General features: G+C 38.5%; 2 protein-coding genes across 5 annotated transcripts; one reads left to right on the forward strand and one right to left on the reverse strand.

Annotated features, from left to right (window-relative positions):
• Nucleotides 1-56: 56 nt before the first annotated feature.
• On the forward strand, nucleotides 57-11,928 carry LOC104918999 (coiled-coil domain-containing protein 158). 4 transcript variants are annotated; one of them, XR_003461684.1, is made up of 24 exons: nucleotides 57-451; nucleotides 635-692; nucleotides 1,267-1,415; nucleotides 2,768-2,922; nucleotides 3,007-3,116; nucleotides 3,193-3,502; nucleotides 3,599-3,654; nucleotides 4,096-4,206; nucleotides 4,303-4,384; nucleotides 4,621-4,740; nucleotides 5,775-5,990; nucleotides 6,150-6,386; nucleotides 6,503-6,671; nucleotides 7,144-7,296; nucleotides 7,617-7,729; nucleotides 8,480-8,638; nucleotides 9,097-9,189; nucleotides 9,592-9,714; nucleotides 10,121-10,284; nucleotides 10,461-10,514; nucleotides 10,703-10,770; nucleotides 11,216-11,370; nucleotides 11,557-11,690; nucleotides 11,801-11,908. XR_003461684.1 is itself a non-coding variant. In XM_027275199.1 (23 exons), the coding sequence occupies exons 1-22, from the start codon at nucleotides 394-396 to the stop codon at nucleotides 11,350-11,352; spliced, it is 2,868 nt and encodes a 955-aa protein (XP_027131000.1). In that variant the 5' UTR covers nucleotides 57-393; the 3' UTR covers nucleotides 11,353-11,370; nucleotides 11,801-11,928. The 4 variants fall into 4 exon arrangements, 3 of the variants coding, with proteins under 3 accessions (XP_027131000.1, XP_027131004.1, XP_027130999.1); XM_027275199.1 differs by lacking the exon at nucleotides 11,557-11,690 and having other exon boundaries at nucleotides 2,768-2,895; nucleotides 11,801-11,928; XM_027275198.1 differs by lacking the exon at nucleotides 11,557-11,690 and having other exon boundaries at nucleotides 58-451; nucleotides 11,801-11,927.
• A 94-nt stretch (nucleotides 11,929-12,022) lies between these two features.
• fam47e (family with sequence similarity 47 member E) lies at nucleotides 12,023-16,590 on the reverse strand. Its single transcript, XM_019255675.2, has 5 exons — nucleotides 16,508-16,590; nucleotides 13,508-13,844; nucleotides 13,230-13,378; nucleotides 12,935-13,094; nucleotides 12,023-12,809 (listed from the first exon to the last, which is right to left on the reverse strand). Exons 1-5 carry the CDS (start codon nucleotides 16,546-16,548, stop codon nucleotides 12,645-12,647), a joined length of 852 nt encoding a protein of 283 aa, XP_019111220.2. The 5' UTR covers nucleotides 16,549-16,590; the 3' UTR covers nucleotides 12,023-12,644.
• Nucleotides 16,591-22,240: the final 5,650 nt, after the last annotated feature.

Raw genomic sequence — 22,240 nt, forward strand, 5'->3', positions numbered from 1 at the left:
CTGGCAAACTACAAGTACCATCATGCACCGCTGGAAACGCCTTTACGTCATTGACAAGGCAAAGAAAAGCGGATGTTGACGCATTATTTCAAAGCGTCGGCGCTAACGTTACTTTAATTTCAGTGTCAGCTTTACTTTCACCAAATACAAGACTTACCCTAACCAGTCTGACAGCGTTAACCGAGTTAACTAACTAGCAGCGCCAAGATGCGGCAAGTGATTTGATAGCATAGCGCTAGCTAGGCGTTAGCCGCGGATGCTGTTTCCATGGTGATGAAACTTTTAACGTTTAACGACGACATGCTAGCTAGCAGCTGGTGTTAGATATATATAAACATATATCCTATTTATTAGTTAGAGACTCCAACAGCTCGATTACTCATGTGAACAGAGATGTCATCGAGCTATCGGGACTATACAAAACCAACACACGCAGCAGCTGCTACAACTGGTAAGTTACAGTTAGATAAGGTAGGGGAAAGCTGCTTTAGCGAACAGTGTTGTCAACATAGAGTTAATTAATTGTTCAAGTCGTTTGTTTAATGTGTTTACAGAGACCCACAGCGCCTCTTCACGTCATTCACGTCATTCACGTTCATTAATTGTTCAAGTCGTTTGTTTAATGTGTTTACAGAGACCCACAGCGCCTCTTCACGGCTGAGATTCAACAGCCTGACACTGGATGAATTGAGGTAGCTAAACCTCCCTTATTTAATTCCATGCACTGCCAAAGTACCACTTGTTTTATAACAACCTGCTCATTTCATATTAACTATGAGCAGCTTGTTTTTTTATTTAATGTATGATCGGATCTATGAAACAGATATCTTGTTTGTAGAACAGCAACATCCCTTTCTACCTTTAAAAAACTTGTAAAAACCTTTCTGTTTCGAGAATGCTTCCCTGCCTAACAAAACTAACAACTACTCTGTGCTCCTTTACACCTTTCTCAGCTTAGGTCCTCCTCTGTAAGTCGCTTTGGATAAAAGCGTCTGCTAAATGCAATGTAATGTAATGTAATGTTTTCATAAAGGTCCAACATGATTACATGAAATAACAAAAACTACAAAACAAACAATAGAATCAAAATAAAATCAAAGTACATCAGTACAGCTAACCAAAAAGTGCCAAATCAATTTTTATTAATAATCATTTAAGTCAGAACTCTCTTTTGTCTGCTTGATGTTTAAAGGAAAGCTGCTCTAGATAAACAGCATCACTATGATTTACACTCTCCATCCTTCCTAATTTTTCTGTTTTTCACAGTGAGGAGCTTGACAGACGCACCAAGGAAACCCAGAGGCTTCAGGATGAGGTGGAAAATGCAACCAAACTAACCTTGGAGAGGTTTGGTTGTGCATATGGTATCCACGTCTCACCTGGGCAAGGCTTCCACAACCAGAAGCTTAATGTCTGTGAGTACTGTTAGATCCCGAGTTTCCCCTGTTCAGGTGGTACTGGTCCAGCTCTCCATTTAAAGGGTCCGATCCTCCAGCCCATGGTATTACCCCATCGGGTTAAGTCAGAGGACTGTTTAAGCTGGTGGTAAGGAAACACACCTAGCTTCTAACTGCCTTCGTCCGGACACCTACCCTGCTTACTCTAATGTAGCATCTGACCGGATAGCCCTAGAGCCTAATACTATACTAGACACGCCCGCTCACAGCAGCTCTCCTCTAAATGATCGTGGCACTTGGTATGGTTGTTAGGATATTGGACTCTGTTAAAATTCTTAGGCTAGAGTAACCTGTTTGAACCTTCAAAGATGTTGAAAACACCATACCTGATAATCACAACATTCAGAGATGCTACAAATTCAATGTCCTCGATTTTAATCTTTAATTTCAGTTGATAGATTTATTGCAAAATTGAGCAAGGGCTAGCATACTGCTTCATTTGATTATTGGATTATTTATTTCCACTAATAATACGTATAATACTAATAATACTACATCATATATGTAATACTGAAAAAATGTTAGAGAGAGAGAGAGGTGGTGTATGGGCCCTGTAAGGTCCTTCCTTGACTGCCAAACTGTTGGTTGCTGTTGAAACCCCCGGCTCTGCCCCAAGTCTGTTAAGTCCCTCCCTGATCAGTCTTCAGCCGTTGACTGGAAACCCACAGCCGGTTGGAAATGGTTAGCCCTCCTGTGCACGACACTCTCTCTTCAGCTGTAGATAGTTGGATTCTTCTTTTGTGATGTTGGGCTGCTCATCTGCTCCGTCTTATGAGTTAGAAGTTCAAAGATGCAATCAATCAGCATGTCTTGAACCTGAGTGCCGGCCGAGGATTAACCACGATCCCCCCAGGGCTTCTAGGCCTTATGATGGAAAGTTTTTTACTTTCCACTTTTAGGGCCTGATGAAAGTCTCATATCACCTTCCTGCTGGTTTTAGTGGATCAGGGATCTCAACTTTCTTCACAATACAAGCATTTTATTTTGTAGCAGTAGCCAGACAGATGAGAAAATGATGTTGTCATTTAGGGATTATTTGTTTCAGGTTTTACACACCCTCACTATAATGCAATGACTGAAAACCACCCAAAGTGGTGAAGCTGAAAGTTAAATTATCCAGGCGTTCTGATTTTGGAAAAAGTTTTATGTAAATATACAGATATGTAGGGGAAAAGGGGGAAAGTAAAATATTTGAAAAGATATGAAAATATCCAGCTTATGTAACAGTTGGACAAAGCCATCTTTTACCAACCTTTTAACTTTGACAACACACACAATGTGTATTTAAACTTCCTTTGCTCTTTTGACAGATGACTCTACTGTTCTTTCAACAAACCAGCAGGCTGTGGCTCAGCCTCTGATCTCTGATCTTGATAGTTTAAACCAAGCAGAAGCCCGAATGGATGTCAGCTCTCCTGGAGAGGACATGTTGGAGAATGTAATAGACGACTTGCAGCTTAACAAGGTTAATTTCAGCCATGTACCGTATTAGTTTGATGTCTGATCATTCTTTCTCTACATGATGTATTATGTCTTCTCTTAAACACAGACACATGATCAGCCGGAACACGAGACATTCAGTTATGATAAGGCCATTGTGAACCTGCAGACAGAGTTACATAAAGCCCAGACGGAGAAGGACGTCTTGTCTGACCTCAGGTGAATACATTGATGAACTTTTCCTTTTGTAAAGAAACAGTTTAAAATCACTTTGACAGATATTTCCTATTTGTAGATTGAAGGATTCAACGAAACATGTTGGTCAGATGGAAACGATGCTGTGCATGCTGGAGGAGGTCCAAAATATCAAAAGGGCTGGGGACCAAAAGCTGCAAGAGACAGAGGACGAGATGCTGGCACTTAACAGGAGAGTAGAAACACTGGAACGAAACATTAAGGACATGTACTCTTCAATGTGTCTACAATGTGAAGACGCCATTACAAGGCCTAACATGGCCTCTAGTTTAAGACCACTATCTTCAGCTGCTAAATTAACTGAGGAATTAAACAATGAGACTGACAAGCTACAGGAGAGACTTTTTATGGTAAGTACTAAAAGTCAGTTACTCACCAATCAGTTCAGTGTATTTCAAAGTTAGACTTGTACTTTTATGTTTAATTTATTATCTTTTTTATGACAGTCAGTAGGACACCTGGGGAGTGAAGAATGCAGTGGCGTAAATAAACAAAGAGAAAGGTAATTTAGTGTAGAGCTGTAACAAATATTTGAATCAGCAACTGTTTTGATAATAGATGCAACAAAAATGCAAAATATTTCCAGATAAATGTTGGACAAATAAAACAAAATCTAAAACATGCAATTAAGTTTATAATTTCATTTATTAGATTTTTTTGGCATATTATGGACTAAATAACCAGTCAAATAATTGAAAAAATAATCATCAGATTAATCAATACTACAAAAAAAGTCCTGTTTTAATGTTTTTCATAAAAAGTGTTACTGTCAACTTTTTAATATTTTGTTCCTATTATTATAACACCATTTTATGTATATTTTTTTATTATTTGCACACATCTGGTTTAGTTTATCACTGGAAAAAAACTGAACAGATAGATACAAACTATGTTACGTTCTAACTACGTTCTAACTTGCATTTTTCACTTTGCTGTGTCCAAGAATGGAAAACCTGATTGCAAGTCTTGGCCAGGAGATGGCACTGTTGACTGACAAACTAAACTCATCAAAAAGTGACAGCCACACCTTAAGTGTCAAGTTGGAGCTGCTAAAGTAAGCATTGTTCCCAAATCATGTTATACATAAATCATCAGATCATGTTGAATTTCTGATTTAATGTGTCAAAAATGTATAAATTCTCTGTCCCAGGCAACTTGCAGAGAGGCAAACGTCACTGCACCAGTGTAACGTCAGTGAACTTATGTCAACCCTCTCCAGCCATAAAGATAAGGTAAGGAAGAATGTACAAAAACATTATGAGAGGCTGCTAAACATTAATATGTATCCATTACACCAGATGTATTGGTCAAAAAACCATAAAACCATAGTGGCTTAAAGATTAGATAAAAACAACAAACACTATGTGAATTCACTGGATTGTGCTGTATTCAAATCCCAAATGTGATGAATTGGATGAATATGGAGAAGCAACTAAAATATATTTTTATGTGATTTGTGACATTGTAGATTTGTTGTCTGGAGCAGCAGCTCATTCAGGCTCAAGACCAGCTAGCGAACGGCCAAAGGGAAAAAGAAGGATCTTTACAACAGGCAGAGGCGCTTCAGTCCCAGCTTGGTCAACTTGAGGTGCTGCAGCAAACCATCAATCAAATCAAATCAAATTTTATTTGTATAGCCCAAAGTCACAAAGTACATTTGCCTACAGGGAGTAACACCCTCTGTCCTTAGACCCACGGTTTGAGTAAGCAAAAAACTTGCCCACAAAAAACCCTTTTAACAGGGGAAAAAGGTGGAAGAAACCTCAGGAAGAGCCACAGAGGAGGGATCCCTCTCCCAGGATGGACATATTGTACAATTACAATGAAAGATAAAATGACAATGAATTACAATGAATGATAAAATGATTACAGTAGCAGTGGAACCTGTGATAGAGATAGAGACACAGATGCACAGCAGTATATATGGTATATATGATATGGTAGCAATAATGACAGTAATAATATATGTAGTAGATGTCGTGCAGAACCACAGCAGCAGCCACGATCTGTGAGAACCTGCTGGACGAGAGAGCACAGAAACTCCGGGGAAGAAGTTTCGTTAGTAACATGCATTAACGAGACATGTATGTTTACAGATGGTGGTAATGGCGATGGGGAGACAGAGACAGACAGACATTTGAAGTGTAAACTAAAGTGTCTAGTAATTTGAATGCTGGAAAAATGTAAAGAGTTTGAGGTGTGTAATCTGCTGGTAGGAATGGTCAAAGAAGATTGACAGGCTTTGATGTTCTGGTTAGGGGATGGGCTTTGCTGGTGTACTGAGTGAGGCTATACTGTCTGTCCTAATACTGTCCATGATACATTTATTTTCAGTTGGGGCATCTGTCAGCAATTTTGTGGCTTGAAAGAAAAGAAAATCACAGACGCAAAGTTCCTTGATGTGTCTATGTTAAGGTTTCTTAATTCATGTGAATTTTAAGAGGTTCATTTCCTTGTTTAGACTGCGGCACCTCTTCATTTTTCTCCCAACACTGTCTCTGTCTCCATATAGAGCCAGTCTCCCATCATTGAGATCATATTCCTTCACAGTGTCAAAAAATGATTATTTCTTTGTCCTTTTTAAATACAGTCAGCCCACTGTGCCACCTGTTTTATCTCTAGAGGTGCAGTAAGCAGATGCAGTGTAAGCTCCAAGAGGAGGTAAAGGCCCTGAGAAGACAGCTGGAGGCGGCCAGGGAGCAGCTTCGCAGAGGTGGGGAGGAGAAAACCTGCCTAGAGGCCCTGCTGGAGCAGAGGACCCAGGAGGGTAGAATATCTCTGGAACTCCTAGAGGAGAAAAATAAGGAACTCCTGCTCAGACAGCAAGACGCCCAGCAGGTAATAAAGCATAGAAAATGTGTGCATGTGTGTGTAGGGATACTCTTTCAGAGATCATATATCACAAGTCATAGGTTTTTGAAACATACCGTTGAGATTATATATGAATCACGATCATTATAATGGCTCATTGAAACTGAGCATAACTGATTTTTCCAGCATCTTGCCAAGTTGAAAGAGGCTCAGAGCCAGTGCCAGACCCTGCACGTAGACAGAGAGACACTGAAGCTGAAGCTGGATGACCAAGAGAAGACGATAGATATTTTGAGGTTGCAGATGGAGAGTAGCATCCAGATGACGGTGCAACACAGCCACACCATTGACAGCCTTCATCAAGAGAACAGTCTCCTCAGCAACCAGCTAAACCAGCACAAGTTGGAGATTCAGCAGCTCAGGGTGAGGGGCATACAGAATACAGAAAACCAACAAACCCATCAGACTCCACCTTCATAATCACTAACCTCCTGCTCTTTTGTTCCTCTTCCTTTTCTCATGTGTGATGTGCTGATTAGACTGAGTTAGACCAGCACAAGTCGGACCTGGCTGCTGCGGATCACGAGAGGCGACGGCTACAGGCCTCTGTGGTCGAACAAAGTCACCGTGTCCAAGAGGAAACTGTGGAGAAACAGCAGCTCCACACCCAGCTGGAAGTCCAGCGCATACAGTTACTCACCCTCACTAGTGAGTTGAGCTTTAATGAATTTAAATCCACCACACAGGAGGTGATCCTGAAAAAGAGTCTATTGTTCTGAGTGAAAGACAAAACCATGGTTATGAATAATAATGACTGAATGGACCACAAGGATTATTCAGGCATATTAATCAATTAATCATCATCACACCCTTTCTTGGACCAAAAGTGACACACATGAGCTTAAATACTGAAATAAGCGAACAGCAGACTAGTGTAAACATTTTCTTTCAGTCATCAGGAATTACACAGTACTGTTTGCAAAAAAAAGTTCAAGTCTTACCGTTTCTTTGCCAAATCAAATGATCTTCTTGTCCTGCTGTGTTTAAAAAACAAAGAACCCTGTTCAGTATGTTTTCACTGTCAACCAAGCCCTTCTATTGTTGTGCGTGTTTTCTCATGTGTTAAAGTGTGTCTCTCTCGGTGGATGTAATACATGTGTTTGTGCGGGCACGATTTCAGAGGAGCACAAGCAGCTGCAACAGCTCCACAGCTGTAAGAGCGAGGAGCACAAGGGTGTGGTGCTGAAGCTTCAGAGTCAGCTCAGGAATTCCCATGATGAGCTGGACCAGGTCAAGAGCACCCTGAGGACCCTGGAAGGAGCTGATGGACACGGTTAGATAATCTAAACTGAGACTTAATTAAAAGAGCTCATGTTCAAAGAAACATCTGAGAATACTCTACTGATGTACATCCATTTAGATAACAGTGATTCATTTGGATAGTAATGAAATCTAGGAATCCTGATTACTCAAAAGATAATCACTCTAATTCAATAAAATTGCCAATATATTTCTTCCTCAGATACATTTTCTGAGAGATATAATCAGACATGTATAACCATAAATATGTCCATGATATGTGTAAAGCCTTGTCCTCCATGCTCTCTCTCTCTGTCTATGCCACTTCATCTTATGGGTTTGTCTCCACCTCAGGCCTCCAAGCAGCCATGGACATGCAGGAGAAGATCACCGCCAAGAGAGAGCAGATCGACTCCCTGCAGAGCAAAGTCCAACATTTAGAAGAGACTATGGAGAAGCTGTACCAGGTGAAAAGCTAGCTAGTGTTCATGTAAATCTAGAGTTAGATTTAGATTTACATGAACAGTGTATGTTAATCAGATTACTTTTTATAGTAACTAGTAATTCTAACTTTATGTTTTTTCAGCATGTTTGCATTTATAACTCTATAAAATAAATGTGAAATCAAGCAGAGGAACACCAGTATCAGTCAGCCCAAAAAAAAGGGGCATAATGGACACCGGAGACTTCTTTGTGTTGTTTCTTTTCTGAACACTTTAGCAGTTAAGTAAGTCATTCAGCCAATGGATGTCATGATGTCTCTAATCAGTAACGAAAATAAAACCTGCTAACTTTGCAAGACTTCTCTTATTGACTTTAAAGATTTTTTTGGCCTTTTAAAGCTTTTTATTTCTGATAGAGACAGCTGAAGAGAGACAGGAATGCGGGGAGAGAGAGATGAGGAATGACATGCAGGAAAGAGCTACAGGTCGGATTTGAACCCTGTGCTTCCACAGCAAGGACTGAGCCTTCACACATGGAGCTAAACACCGCCCTGACTTTAATAAGTTTTGAAATAGTTTTCAAACATGCATCTGCCTCTAAATAAAATAAAACAAAGAAAAAGGAAAAAACAGTGAGCGGTGACTTTATTTGTGCCAGTTCAGATTTGTTCAGTTTAAAGCAGAGTTGGTGTACTACGAGACAAAGTGACAAAATAATAGATTCATTGCATTTTCACATGCCAACACTGTTTTTCCTATCCCTATCTTATGTAGGAGAAGCTCTACCAGGGTCTGGAGCAGCAGCGTCAGCTCCAGGAACTCACTTTTGTCAGGGAGGAGAAAAGACAACTCGGCAATGAGCTGGAGGCCCTTCGCTCCAAAGATAAACAGTTAAGGGAGCGGATCAGCCAACTGGAGGCAATCCTTCATAAGGTGATGCTTATTTACACTTTATTCTAGTTATTATATTACCACCAAATGGTATCAGGTGTTTAGAGTCAAATCAAAACAGTACACAGCAGTTTTAACGAAGATTAGGAATTTGTACTGATAGTTCTGTTTTCTTAGAACACGGAGTGCCAAAAAAAAACCTGACATCCCGGGTTTGTACACATTCAAGTTTGGCTAGATTTAAATTCTCATTTTCTTTCCGCCTAATAAAGAAATAAAATGTCCAAGAAGAGAAATAATAATTCAACAGAAAAAAGTTAGTTAGAAAAGCTCCTAAAAAGTAGGTCATCTCCAAACAGTTATTATCTCCCTCTGGAACAACACAAACATTTGAGATTTTATATTTGGGTTACAAAAAAAAGAATCTTAACAGTCCTGTTCTCTCTCTGTTTGTGTCTATCACTGAGTTTTTGTTTCATATGCTCTGTATCTTGCCAAAGATGTCAGAAAGCTTTGCAGACTGTCAAGATTTCATCCAGCTGCAGGAGCAGGAGTTTTTCCGTCTGAAACTCCAGCATGCCCTGGACTTGAAGGTAGAGCTCATTGCATACAAAGAGTCTGTTTGTAAGATGTATGTATGCATACTGCAACATGCCCAGTTTGGAGAAGCAGGCAGAAGTATCACATTTTTTTAAGTGTATGCGATACTGAGCATATTCTCACCGCTTTATCTTGCTGTCATGTAAAGCAATCCACAGTAGTGTGTTCTATTTCTGTGCGGGGACTTCTGTTTCTCCAAACTGTGTCCTGCAAATAATGCACTGACTATGCGGGTACCTTATACCACCACCCCACTTTAAAAAAACATGAACTATCCCTTTAATTTAGATGTTTTGTACTAAGCTCCTCAGCTGTTCTCATGCATGTTTCACAGTAATGTTTTCATCTAGCTACACTCACCCTTGAGTTAAAAACCAATTGTATCTTCTCTGGAGGAGTTTCAAGGTCAAAATTTGCACACAGCTCTGAATGTACCTTCACCTGACCTGGTGTCCACGTCCCCATCTGCACTCACTGCACCACCCGCCTCCCAGTACGCCGCCAACACCCAGACCACGGTACAGTCAGGAACTTCTTATATCTTGCTATCTCCTACGGTTCCAGCCAATCAAGTACATGTGTGAATGATTGTTTATTTGGCTGAACGGACACAAGTTCAGCACATCTGCTAGGCCTTTAAATCAAAAACATACACGTCATTACATTCCTGTGGCAAGGAGAGAACCATGACAGTGAATCCTCCTACACGTGTGTGGTTTGATTTATCATTTACTGCTACAGTTTAATCTGTTTGTACTGATTTAAGCGTGATAAAAGATCGTGTTACCAAAATTGATTTTGTAAGATTGTGCTATTTTCTTGTTTCTCTGTTCAAATACAAATTCAGACCAGCTACTTAAAATATTGACCTCATCACAGCATTGCACCGACGTTGTCTTTTTCTCTTCTCTCTGGCTACTGAAGCCAAAGAGGCAGCAGGAGAGCCCCGCCCGAGAGCTCTGGTCTCTCGTCAAAGAGCTGCGAGGGGTGATTTCGGAGAACCATAGACCACACACCGATAACAGCGCTGCTGACAGCAGCTTTCACAGGAGGAGGTCTGAACCGGAGAGAGTGCACAGAACCACATTGTACGTCTGGCTCTGTTCCCACACACCGCAAGAATTAGACTAGCTTAGGTCACATCTGAGAATCATGTGATGCTACTAAGTGAGCAGAAAGTCATTGGAGTGGAGAGGGAGCAGGAGGGGTGGGGGGTGTCCATACATGAGTGGTTTCATTAACTGTTTCCCTGTTTGTGCTGCAGTACACCAGCAGAAGTAAAAGCAGGCTCCAGGCCGAGAAGAAAAACCTGTGGCAGGTAGGGAGTGTGCTCGGACCTAACCGACACAGTGTTTTTGTCTGAATGCTTTGAGCATGACTATCCTTGAGACTGTATGATGGTTACACCATCAACCCACGTGGCCTATTATACCTCGTGTGCACAAAGTGCTACAGGCTGTGCAATGTGACATAATGTCTTTCTTTCTGTGCATACACTGTGTACAGTGAGCCACATTTCCTGAGGACAGCTGAGCTGAACGGGGAAATAATCGAGAACAAATCCTTCAGTGAGAGTAAGTTCTCATAAGTAGTCACACTATCCAACAGAAAGTTGCCCTTTTCCCACCGAATATATGTTTCAGCTTATTGTTGCTCCTTTCCAGAAAATGCAGTATTCATCTGCCACACAAGAAAGGAAGAGAGAGGCAATGATGAGTTGATCAACAGAAAAATAATCTACAATTATTATAATAATGAATTCAACCATTGATTCAACCATCAGTGTCTTATATGTGGGGATGTTGCTTTTCTCTGTTTTATGTCATTGGAAGTACATTTTATTTTGTCATCAAAATGAGCAATTTAAAGTTGTCATGTTGGATTTCTACAAATGATTATCTATTATTATATCAGCAAACTAATCATTAGTTGCAATAGACCAACTAAATACAACAATTGTGATTGATTTTGCCAATATCAATATTGAATTCTCTAACAAATACATTATACCTTTTCTAGGTTGCATTATATCAAGTCCAGCGACTGCAGCGAGGTACATGTCCTCCCCACAGCTATTGTCATTGGGCCGCAAGTCACCCGTCCACTATCTTCTGACCTCTGACCCAAGGGTGACCGACACGATACAACAGACCTGAGGCTGGCTCCTCTTATCAGTAAGTTGTTAATATTGTACATTATATATTCACATTTTGTCCTATCACTGTGACTGTTTTTATTTTTAAGAAAAAAAAAATCTACGGAAACATGTTTAATGTGATTAGAAGAGAGCTTTCTGTGTTAATAAGAGCCACCTGCTTACACAGACTGAGCCATTTGTTTATTTGGGTTTTTTCTTCAAGATACTGAATCATGCTGTGTATTAACTGAGAGGAAAAGCTGAATAACATCCACACAAATGGCAAATACCTCCAGTTGATTAATGACAGATGATAAGACAGACAGATGTTTACTCACATTGATTATTTCATCAACTGTAAGCGCTACACACAAGTCTGAGGTGTCAAGAGGATGTCATTAGGCAACTGAAATTTTCTGTAATCCCATTCCTCTGAATTAATCTGGTTGCATTTTTTTGTCTTTCAGATCGCTCTTTTTTTTTTATTTGGAAAGACTCCCCAGATGAAGTTGTCAAATCATGGTTTTATAAAATCACCAATCAGGTGTGTTTTTGTAATTTATTGGTTACATCATAAAGTTTTTTTTAGGCAATGAATGTGTTTTGGGTTGTTATTTCATACCAGGAACTATACTAAATAAAAAAAAACAATCATTGTTTTGCATAGTGTAGTTAAATCATATATTTGCATACTCTGCACACACAGTATAACAAGCATGAGATACAAACAGTAGGGAATACTTGCAGCATACTTGCAGAATACAATGTAGCAACTATATCCGCTGTTCAAGTTAAATTTAGGGACAATTTAAACTTAAAACCTCTTAAAACTTCTTACACACAGTGTCCATGTTTTCTTGTACTGTATGCTGAAACAGACTCAAACCTCTCTCTTTAGAAAAAGACATTATTCAGAAACATCAGTGAGAAACTAAGCTTATTTTAGACACACTTCTCTTTTTCTTCCTATGTGGTTTTGAATAGCATTTCCTCTAGACAGATGCTGTGAACCCATACACTTGTCTTTTGAAACCTAAACATCTAAATGTATATCTATATATGTCTATTGTGGATTACATAACTCCAGACTGATAAGGTTACATACATGTGTTTCAGCTCATCATTCTGTCAACAAACCAACTGTCCTGAAAGGGACGTAATTGTCTTGAGATTCTGTGGCAGATGGTCCTGATCTTATCACTTGTTTTGGATGTCAAAAGTCCTTGTTCATGGATTTTTCTAATCAGCTGCCATCAAAAATGATATTTTACTACTATCTGTGGCCTTAAGATTTAGCGTGCTTAATTTGGCTCATAGGCTTTCGAAGTCTAAATCCTGCCTGTTTGTGGTTGTGACATGTTTGTGACCTGAGAAACTGAAGTCCTCCTCTTGTATGGGGAATGTTGTTGAAGAGTCTTGAAGGTGACTGTCAGCATTTCCCAGTATGGCAGATTCAGTAACATTTTTCTCTTCGTCCTGCAAGAGTCAAACAATTCCATGTATCACCATTACATCACATTATATTAGTTTTTGTGTAAGAACTGGCAAATTTTCAAACTTTCGTCATCTTTTGAGTTTCAGACTTGCTCACTTCCTCTTACCGGAAAGGCAAACCATTTGCTGAAAAGTTTGGCGACAACTTTCATGTTCTTATGGGTGCTCTGTGGATTCACTTTGCTCGTCTGGCCTTTCTTGATACCATTTCCATTCATTTGTAGAATATAAGGGTTTCTGGGAGTCGAACTTTGGACAACGGGGCATCTTTAAAACGACAAAGAAGTAACATGTAGCCTTATTACAGACAGAATCATAGATTCATTTGTTTATTTTCAGGTATTTCAAATAAGGTAGTGTGTCAAAATAATTTAGAACCAATCAATTTGCCAGTATACTTGCATTTTATTGTGTTTTGTTCTGCCCACATCTTCCTTACTTAGCTCTGTACAGTTTTCCTCCTCCGCATGGTTTCCTGTAGGTGTAGGAAGTGCAGAAGTGTGGTTTACGCACATGTCTGGACCCAAAACGGATACCACCTTATCAAATAACTGGAGAGAAATGAAGACACCATGTAAATATGGTGTAACACTTGATGAATATAATAAACTTTGAGCATATTCTTCTTCAATCACGTCTGCTTTTAAATTTTAATACAGACTGCTGTTATCTCCACTTACCTCTAGTGGCATGTGATCCTTATAATGCGGATACATAGCTAGAGGATGCTGTTTGAGTTTTGCCTCCACAGCGGCCACATATTCTCTGCGAATCTGCTTTTGGACCATCTGCTTTGAGAAGCAGGCTTGCTCTTTAGAGACACACTTTTTAGACTTCTGAATAGAGTTGTGGTTCGGAGTGCCATTGTAAATAATTGGTGAGACTCCTGTTTGGGTCCCGGATGAGGCTGACAAGCGGTCACTGAAATCTTCGTTTGTAAAACGCCAAGAACTGCCAACCGAGGAAATTTTGTTCATTTGGGGTTTAAGATACGTAGTCTGCAGCCTCTCCTTATACCTGAGGATTTAGAAAAAATAAAACATTTACTAATCTTACAAAGCAGTTTAAAATATTTTAAATATGAGATACAATACAAGCAAATAATGAACAAGGATACTTCTGTCTGTCCTGTAGAAATATATAGCACTTCCTCAGAGAAACCAGACACAAAGTAGGAAACAGTGTAAGGTCACTGCATTGTTGCTACTGAGCACCACTGTTATAATCTCTGTAGGAATAATGTTTTTCCATTTGTCTAACACTATAAACAGTTATTACAAGCTGACAAAACATATAAATGTAATGAAAAACAGGCAAAGAGCAACTGTTCATTGAGTGACCTTACTCTTATCACTGCAGTGTGTGTTCACAGTGTGTCTATTACCTGACAAATATAGATCCAATTAAAGGACAGAAATCCAACACCTCAGAAGATTTTGAAATGTTAAAGTAGAACAAGACTTTCTCTGTTTCAGTCACATGTCGTTTATGTTTATATCTTTTTATATCCTATATTATGGTTTTCCAGTTGGACACTCAGCCTGTACTCAGTGAAGATCAGTTGTTGTGTCGTATCTCTGACAAAATGGACACGATAAGGCAATTTATATTCTCTATCGAGGGCCTTGTGATAATTCAAGCTACTTTGATGTGCTGTCTCTTCAAGCTGTTTCATAATTGGGTTTATTTTGTCCGGATCTGACAGATGGATCGCACTGTGCGTGATGTTTTCTTCGTGTTTGGACTTCATGATCACAATTAAAAAAAGCATTTCCCCACTTGAACACTCTCATCCATCTTTCTAAAGTTGTACGTGTATAACAGCACTGCAGTAGTTCATTATGATATCATGTTTTGCAGCATCACAGTGTCACTGTTCTTTCCTAAAGGGAAAGTAGTCTTCTGCACTTCCTGTTTACCTGTTCCCAGCAGATTAGGTTACGATCTGCAACAAAAGACTGTGTTTACTGTAAGTAGTTGAACTTTATCAGGTTCACTAAGGTACATCCAGTTTCAGGTTTACCGTACTGGTCACAAAAAAAGTACAAGTTTTGGTAAGACTGGAGACTGAAGGGTTTTTTATCATTAATACAGACTTGTTACAGAATGTCTGTTATTTGTAAAAGAACGGTACAGAAATTATCTTTTCAGATTAGAGTTGGGTAAAATGATCACACACACACCCACACACATACACACACACATATACTCTGATATAAATTTGTCAAACATTTGATATTTTGCTGTAACATTTACACCAGTGTGTACAGTATGTCCCTTTCAGATCTTGGGTGTATTAGGCCGTTTTATTGCTGTTAAGGACTGGATTTTAACTGACTTTGACAAAGTAGCTTCATTGTCAGGCAAAAAACGTTATTTCATTGTAAATTTCTCTATTGGGCTTTATAGAAATTCTGTACAACACGACAGATACTGATATTGTGATATAAAATTACATAGTTGTATACTATGCTGGAGGATTTGATCCATATTGACCGCTCCGATTTCAGTCTTGTCAGTTTTTACTGATAATGCGTCTGGCTTGATGATTGATGACACTTTCTTTTGCAATGTTTGAAGAGTTCACGATACTAACCATGTATTTTTGTTATTCAAATTTCTTTGACTCTGTCTTCCTGCTTGGCAGCAGTCTGACACATGGGTATGCGAGTATTAATCTCAACGGTATTTAAATCTAGATAAAAGTAGAAGAGGGTCTAGTTGCATCCTAGAGAAAGACATCGAGGCCACATAGGTCTAAATGAAGCAGCTCAGAGACCATTTTAAAGCAGCAGTGTTTGCATGCCTACAGTGATATATTATTTACATGATTGCCTCATTGACTCCTGCCTCTCCCTTTTCCGTCTCCTGTGTATTCCAAGAATTTGTATCCAATCTCCCCACACTTCCTTTACTTCTCTGTCCGATAACCAGTTCACTTCCAGTGATAGGTTTTGTTTATTATATATGCCAAGCAGCAGTGTCTATGTCAGTGATGGAGAGTAACTTAACATAACTAGAACTAGACTTGACTTACTGAGGCAGTTTTAGGCGCTTACAAGTAATTGAAAAGTACATAAAAACTTCAGCTACAACAACATTTTTTTTGTATAAGTTGGACAATGCATTAGTGAACAATGAAATGAACGCAGTTATAGTCATTGATATTATGAGTCCGATGAAAATCATACATTTTATTTGCAGTGCAGGCTTATTGAACCAACCCTGAGGTATTTCAATGCAAAATAAAAAGTAACCGTTCCCCCCGCATGATAAATATACACAAGAACCCCTATATAGCTGTGAGGTATGTTGCTTAAGTAAGAGCAGCAGTACTGTGTTACAAGTAAAAGTGCAAACATATTAAAAGTAAAATGTACTTTAAGTGTCAAAGTAAAAGTATTCATTGGGCAGAATGGCCCCTTTGACTGTTATATTATTATACATGTATTACTGGAATATTATTACTAATGTATTTAGTTAGGTGGAGCTACAGAGTTTGGAAAATTGTCATGTGTTGTATAATTAAATTCAAGGCTTAATCTGTAAAGTAACTAGTAGGCCTGTTGAATGGAGTGGGCTATCTTTACACTGTAGTAGTTCTACTTTTAATAAATAATCTACATACTTCTCTGACTGTATATTAAGCCTTCAGAAGAAGGAGGTTAAATCTGACTTACCAGGGGAAAATGGGTCCGTCTTTTTTACCTCCATCCCACATTATCAGGGACCTATTTATTTATTTGTAAAATCTGGCTCGTCACCTTCCCCAACTAGTTTGTTACTTGGTAACTATGGCAACTGTCAACTATGGCAGCAGCGACAACAAGCATGGGAGTTGGGGAGGGCATTCTGGGTATGCGTGGACTTCATGTGGATTGTAGATATAGATAGCACCGTCTATGTGAGCGATCATATTCAGGGGTGAAAGATATATTCAGATTCTATACTTGAGTAAAAGTAGTCTCATATCCTTCTTAAAATACTTACTACACTACAAATTAAAGTCCTGCATTTCAAATATTACTCAAGTACCACCGGTTGTCCATCCAAGTAGCCTATTATCAGCAAGATATCTAAGGTCAAAGTACTCATAATTATTGAAAATGACCTTTGTGAGTGTTTTAATTATATATATGATTAGAAGATTATTATTACTGATGCATTCATGTGACTAACTATTATAGTTATTGTTGTTGGATATAGTTTAATATATTTTACACTCAAAACATATGAGCATGATTTATTGTTATCATGTTTTATATACAGAGTCTGAAAAGTAGCTAATCACTAAAGCTGTCAGTTAAATGTAGTGGAGTGAAAGTATAAAATAGCATAAAATGTAAATACTCAAATAACCTAGTTAAATTCCAAAACTGGTAATATCAGGTTACCTCTAAGTGCATTTATAGAGTGTTTAACTACATGGTTACAGCTGCTGTGTGGTTTGAGTGACATTTGACATATGACTATTGCATAAAAATAAATGAGGTAACATTAAGGTAGTAGATAGTGTAGTTTCAGGCAAGTCTAGCTGTATCTTACAGAATGAGTGCACAGACAAGGAGCACATTTGTAAAAGTTAAATGAGTTAAATGAAATTCTCCACGTTCACCCCGGATCTGAGCACTAGGGGGCTCTCCTTGTTAGAATATTTGCAGTTTTGTTTAGGCCTTCCTGAATTAGAACCCATGCAACAATCATTTGTAATCATGGTTGATAAAAATCTTTAATTTATAGAATATGATTAATACTATTACTAGTTGATTTCAGGGGTAGAAGTTGTGTTCTATTTAAGCTTTACTTGTAGATGTGAATATAGTCCACAGATAAAAGGCCAACTTATGTAAAAGTAATCATCAAAATGCAAATTAAAAGTAGTCGTATTACTCACTGCGTAAGCAGAATTTGAATGTTGTATCTGGTAGAATAAGAGTTCATTTTAACTGCTTTCCTTTTGTGTACTTAAAGCAAAGCAAAGTAAAAGAACACATTTTTATAAAGTACAATAAAATGAAAATATTTACGTAAAATACAAGTACCTTAATTTGTAGTTATTACTACAGTACTTGTGTAAATGTTATACTTAAATATATGCCTAATTACTAATGTTTACTTCTCACATAGCGGGCATTTTTCTAAGTTCACTGTCATTTTGCAAAATTGCTACGATTCTAGAGAATGTCAACTTCTCTTGGAGAGTGATGTTGACTGGATGTAATCACATGTCGTTCCCTTCAGGGCTGATGAATTAGCTAATTAGCCTGAGTTCAGGTCCCTGGACTCTCCTGCTGTTCAAACATCAGGGAAAACACTGCTGGGACAGAGAGACTACTGTTTCCTCTCTTTCGCCACTGATGATCCCTATTTATAGCGACAAACTAACTTGGTAAACAGTTTCAATGCAGTCAGTGAACTGTCTAATGCGCCGTTTCAGTTTGTTTGCCAGCGACACAGTCGGCTTGAATACAGCCATAAAACAGTGAAGTGAACAGTTGAACACGCATTTAAAATTTGAGACGGTTTCAGTTTTTTTGTTTACTCAGGATCACATTTTGCATAATTACACTACAGGGGTACTAGTTAAAGCACCTGTCCTTGTTCCTGTCCTGAGGTCTTACTAAATTACAGACTGTTAAAGGCAGGTACATCTCCAGATAACTTTAGTAAGCTATGTTTTATGATTTTTATGTATGACTTTCATTGCTTGTTTTTTGTTGCTGGTCACAAAGCAACCATTAAAATCTATTAAATATACGGTATTTTAATGCCAGCAGCCTCCAGTTAGATCTATGTTGGCGCTTGTGTAGACCGTGAATAGATTTGTTTATCTCACCAGTTGTCTTGAGCCTCTTGCCCTCCCTATAGATTCCTCGTGCTGTCACAGGACTGCTCTGAGGCGCTGACATGATGCACCAGCAACATTGCTTCATGAATGAGTAATGTTGTCAAGAAACTTCCCTGATTTTAACAGCTTTCTCCCACTTGTCTTAGCCAGACTGGGAGACGTGCAAAGACCTAGTGTCAGCTTAGGTGTTTCCCCTCTCCTTTTTGCACTGCCGATGACCTGCATTAGATCTTTCTGTTTTTAAGACTTCTAAGGACCCATATTGATATATACTTTAATGTTGACATTTGAACCTCTCAGTATGTGTGTCCTCACTGTCAGCTTGGGCCTGCTGTTGCAATTTAAGTACTTAAAAAGATACTTTTTCATGGGAAGACCAGCAAATTAAATTCTCTAACTTCTTCTAAGTTGTCTTATCTATAACTTTGATACACTGTCGTGTTATCTCACATTAAAAGTGCTATTTGACCTTCTGAGTGGCCTTCACACAACAAAGAGCTCTTCATCATCTGATACATGTTTCCCATGGTATATTTTCATTTATCTACTTGACAGCGAGGAAACGCCTGGAACTTGTGTGTATACTCTGCACCTTTGGTTACCTCTCAAGGAGGATTTCCTCCTCATGCATCCTGATTTATAGGTATTGAAATACGATACCTGTGTGTAATAGGTCATTGTCTACAAACTGCTCTCTAAATGGCTGCACGAAGATGGCCTGACTTGGAAAAGCTCAGCCCCCTTTTAAAAAAAATCTGAGAATAAATATTAGGATGTGAACAACTTCAAGGCATTGTGTTGGCTGATATGTGATCAGTGCAGAGGTAGTGAATTTATATCATTTGAAAACAAATCCCACTTTGATCCATAAACAAATCCAAAATGCTGATGCTGATGGTAACGATCTTAGTTCAATGTTTCACCACCACCACCATAATTGGATTTATTTCATCCAGAAAGGTTCAGAGAAAGTAATTTTTGATTGTTTTCTTGATGGCATGCATTCTTTTATTTGTATATTTACTCCACACATGCACAGCAAATGCAAAAAACAAAACAGGACAGCATTTATTTTCCTCCAGAGACTTTCTACTCCTTACCAACAGGGCAAACACAATTGAGGGAAACGGGTGCGATACACAGGAAATGTTTTTGTTTATGGTCAAATCAGGTTTGCCAGCATGCTGGCTTTCCAGTAAAAATAAGTTTACTGCCGTTTTTAACAGTCATAACTAGAAAACAATACATCACAGAGGATGTGCAAAACTCTTTAACACGAGATCAGCGCAGGGCATCAAGGTTGTGATCTCACTTGGCTGGGCTACTAATGAATGTTTTTGTACAGATTTTTGTTGATCTAATTTTGTACATTGTTTTGGCTATGTAGATTGGTTTGTTGCTTATCAAACAGATACACCCTATAAACACAGATAAATGTAGAAATCAGTTTACAAATCTATAAAAGCTGTTTGTACAGTTTATCATTTGCATAATTGAGATGCTAAAACCACAATTACCACGTTTGTTTGATAAATAACATGAATTAATTCTAAAAGTTGTTCTCATTTATGTTCTATAAATCAAAGGATTGATTAATCGACATTAATCATTTCAGCACTGTATATTAAAAAACTGCAGGCAGATATTATTACACGTTTTTAAGACTTCCATGTCTGCTACTATTTCTCATTGAACAAATAACATTATTTATTGATATACTGTCATTGTTTACTGTGATCTAACATCAAAAAGCCAGACTACATTTTTTAGTTTTCATTTCACACTAGCTAAAGCTAAATTGTACACTGGCTGTGTCAGACTATATACAATGCACATATTGTTACATAACTCTTCTCACACGCTACGGGACAGCAGGGCTAAGCAGGATCACCTCAAAAAGTTTTAATCACAGGCAAACACTTAGAAACAAAATATGTCTCTATGGAGATCAACATTTTGTTTCCACTGTTGTAATATGGTGTGACAACAGGTTCGTCCTTGAATTCCTAAATTAACATTTTGTTGTTACATGTGGGAACAATGAGTCGTTGTCTCCTGTTACGAAATGTTAGCTGAATGGTGGGAAATGAACCACACCTAGGTGGACAAAGAAATTCTAGGGTCAGATCATCACTTGACCACTGTTGAATACATAAACTTAAAAGTCATACGACGTGAAAGCATATACAATACATACAATGACGAAAAACACATTTACATCTACATCAGTGTAGAGCACTTAAATAGAAGTACCAATTTGGTCAATGCCACAGTGACAAGATGTTCAATTCCTAGTCCTTAATTCAATATCTGTCTCTCAATGGTGCTGGTTCTGCAAAGAGATATATGATCATATATCAGATTTTAGGTAATACTGATGTATTAATGCATAGGTAGGTTTTTACTGTTGCAGCTGGTCAAGGTGGAGCTGAATTCATTACTTTAATTTGGTAATGGATCCCAGTCTACGGGTCAGGCTACATCAAAGAGTCACATGACCCTTTCCTTAATCTTCTTTTTTTGTGAATTCTTCAGAAAAATGAGTGTCATACTGAGGAAACACAGTCTTGCACTCACTTGAGAATATTAGTAATTGGGTACTTAAGAGATAAACAATTTTGCAGTCAGGTGCCAATAAACCACTGCAGAAGAAGAGGGCAAAACGAGATGATGTAATGAGGAGAACGGCAGTCAAACCTCAAATGACCACAATGGAAATATGGCAGTTATGTTTTTTTGCATTAATTCGAGGATCGTTACAGTCACTTCCTTGATCCACACTGATCCGATGTTTTTGTCTGCTGCATATTTCAAGCTTTTCAGTGGAGCTGACACTTCAGTCAAATGCTTTGCTAAGTCTGTTTCCATTGCACTTTCCACTTCAGCCATGCTTAAAAACTTGAACATGCACATAAAAACAGGCAGATGGAAATTCACTTCTAAACATCTAAAACACTAATGGTTGAGAACCACAAGTCTAATCAATATAAAACAACATATTGTTTGTTCAACAGATTTTTTTTATGTAAAATCTTGATCTGAAAGTAGTAGCTGCCAGATAAATGATGTGAAAAGTATATTTATCTCAAAATTATATTCAAGTCCAGTACTTGAATACATCTATTCAGTTACTTCCCACTACTGCAGTAAATATAGGATATTGGATCCAATCTCTTTCTTTTCTGACTGGGTTTCTCATATTACCTAATACTTCTTTGGTGTGCTATAACACAACAAGTTCTTTCGGACACTGTGAACCTCTCCAAGGAGAGCAAGGAATGAATTAACCCAGAAATAAATTCAGTGTAGTGTACTCTTCCCATAGCACTTAATGACTCTGTTTGCATTAATCACCTCCAGTGAAAAGGTCTGCCGCTCCTCACAAGTCTCCACTCCCACAACTATGCCTGTATATCAGTCTCTGCTGTTACAAAGACTGTCTCAGCCTCGAACGTACCGTGACTTAATGTTTGGTACCAGGCTCCACTGTGGTGCAGCCCCTGTGGGGTGGAGGACACCGCTTACCATGTCACGTAGTATTTACAGAAAGAGTTAATGTTGTTTC

The sequence above is a fragment of the Larimichthys crocea genome, chromosome III (genome assembly GCF_000972845.2).
Source record: "Larimichthys crocea isolate SSNF chromosome III, L_crocea_2.0, whole genome shotgun sequence".
In the NCBI taxonomy this organism is placed as follows: Eukaryota; Metazoa; Chordata; class Actinopteri; family Sciaenidae; genus Larimichthys; species Larimichthys crocea.

Bases quoted from the DNA above. Each gene is read 5' to 3' on its own strand.
- LOC104918999 (XM_027275198.1), top strand. From the start codon at position 394: ATGTCATCGAGCTATCGGGACTATACAAAACCAACACACGCAGCAGCT. The intron at 3,655-4,095 runs GTAATTTAGTGT...GCTGTGTCCAAG, and splicing joins GTAAATAAACAAAGAGAAAG to AATGGAAAACCTGATTGCAA. The intron at 7,297-7,616 runs GTTAGATAATCT...TCTCCACCTCAG, and splicing joins GGAAGGAGCTGATGGACACG to GCCTCCAAGCAGCCATGGAC.
- fam47e (XM_019255675.2), bottom strand. From the start codon at position 16,548: ATGTGGGATGGAGGTAAAAAAGACGGACCCATTTTCCCCTG. The intron at 13,845-16,507 runs GTAAGTCAGATT...CTAAATCCTCAG, and splicing joins GACGGACCCATTTTCCCCTG to GTATAAGGAGAGGCTGCAGA. The intron at 13,095-13,229 runs GCAAGTATACTG...GTCGTTTTAAAG, and splicing joins AGAACAAAACACAATAAAAT to ATGCCCCGTTGTCCAAAGTT.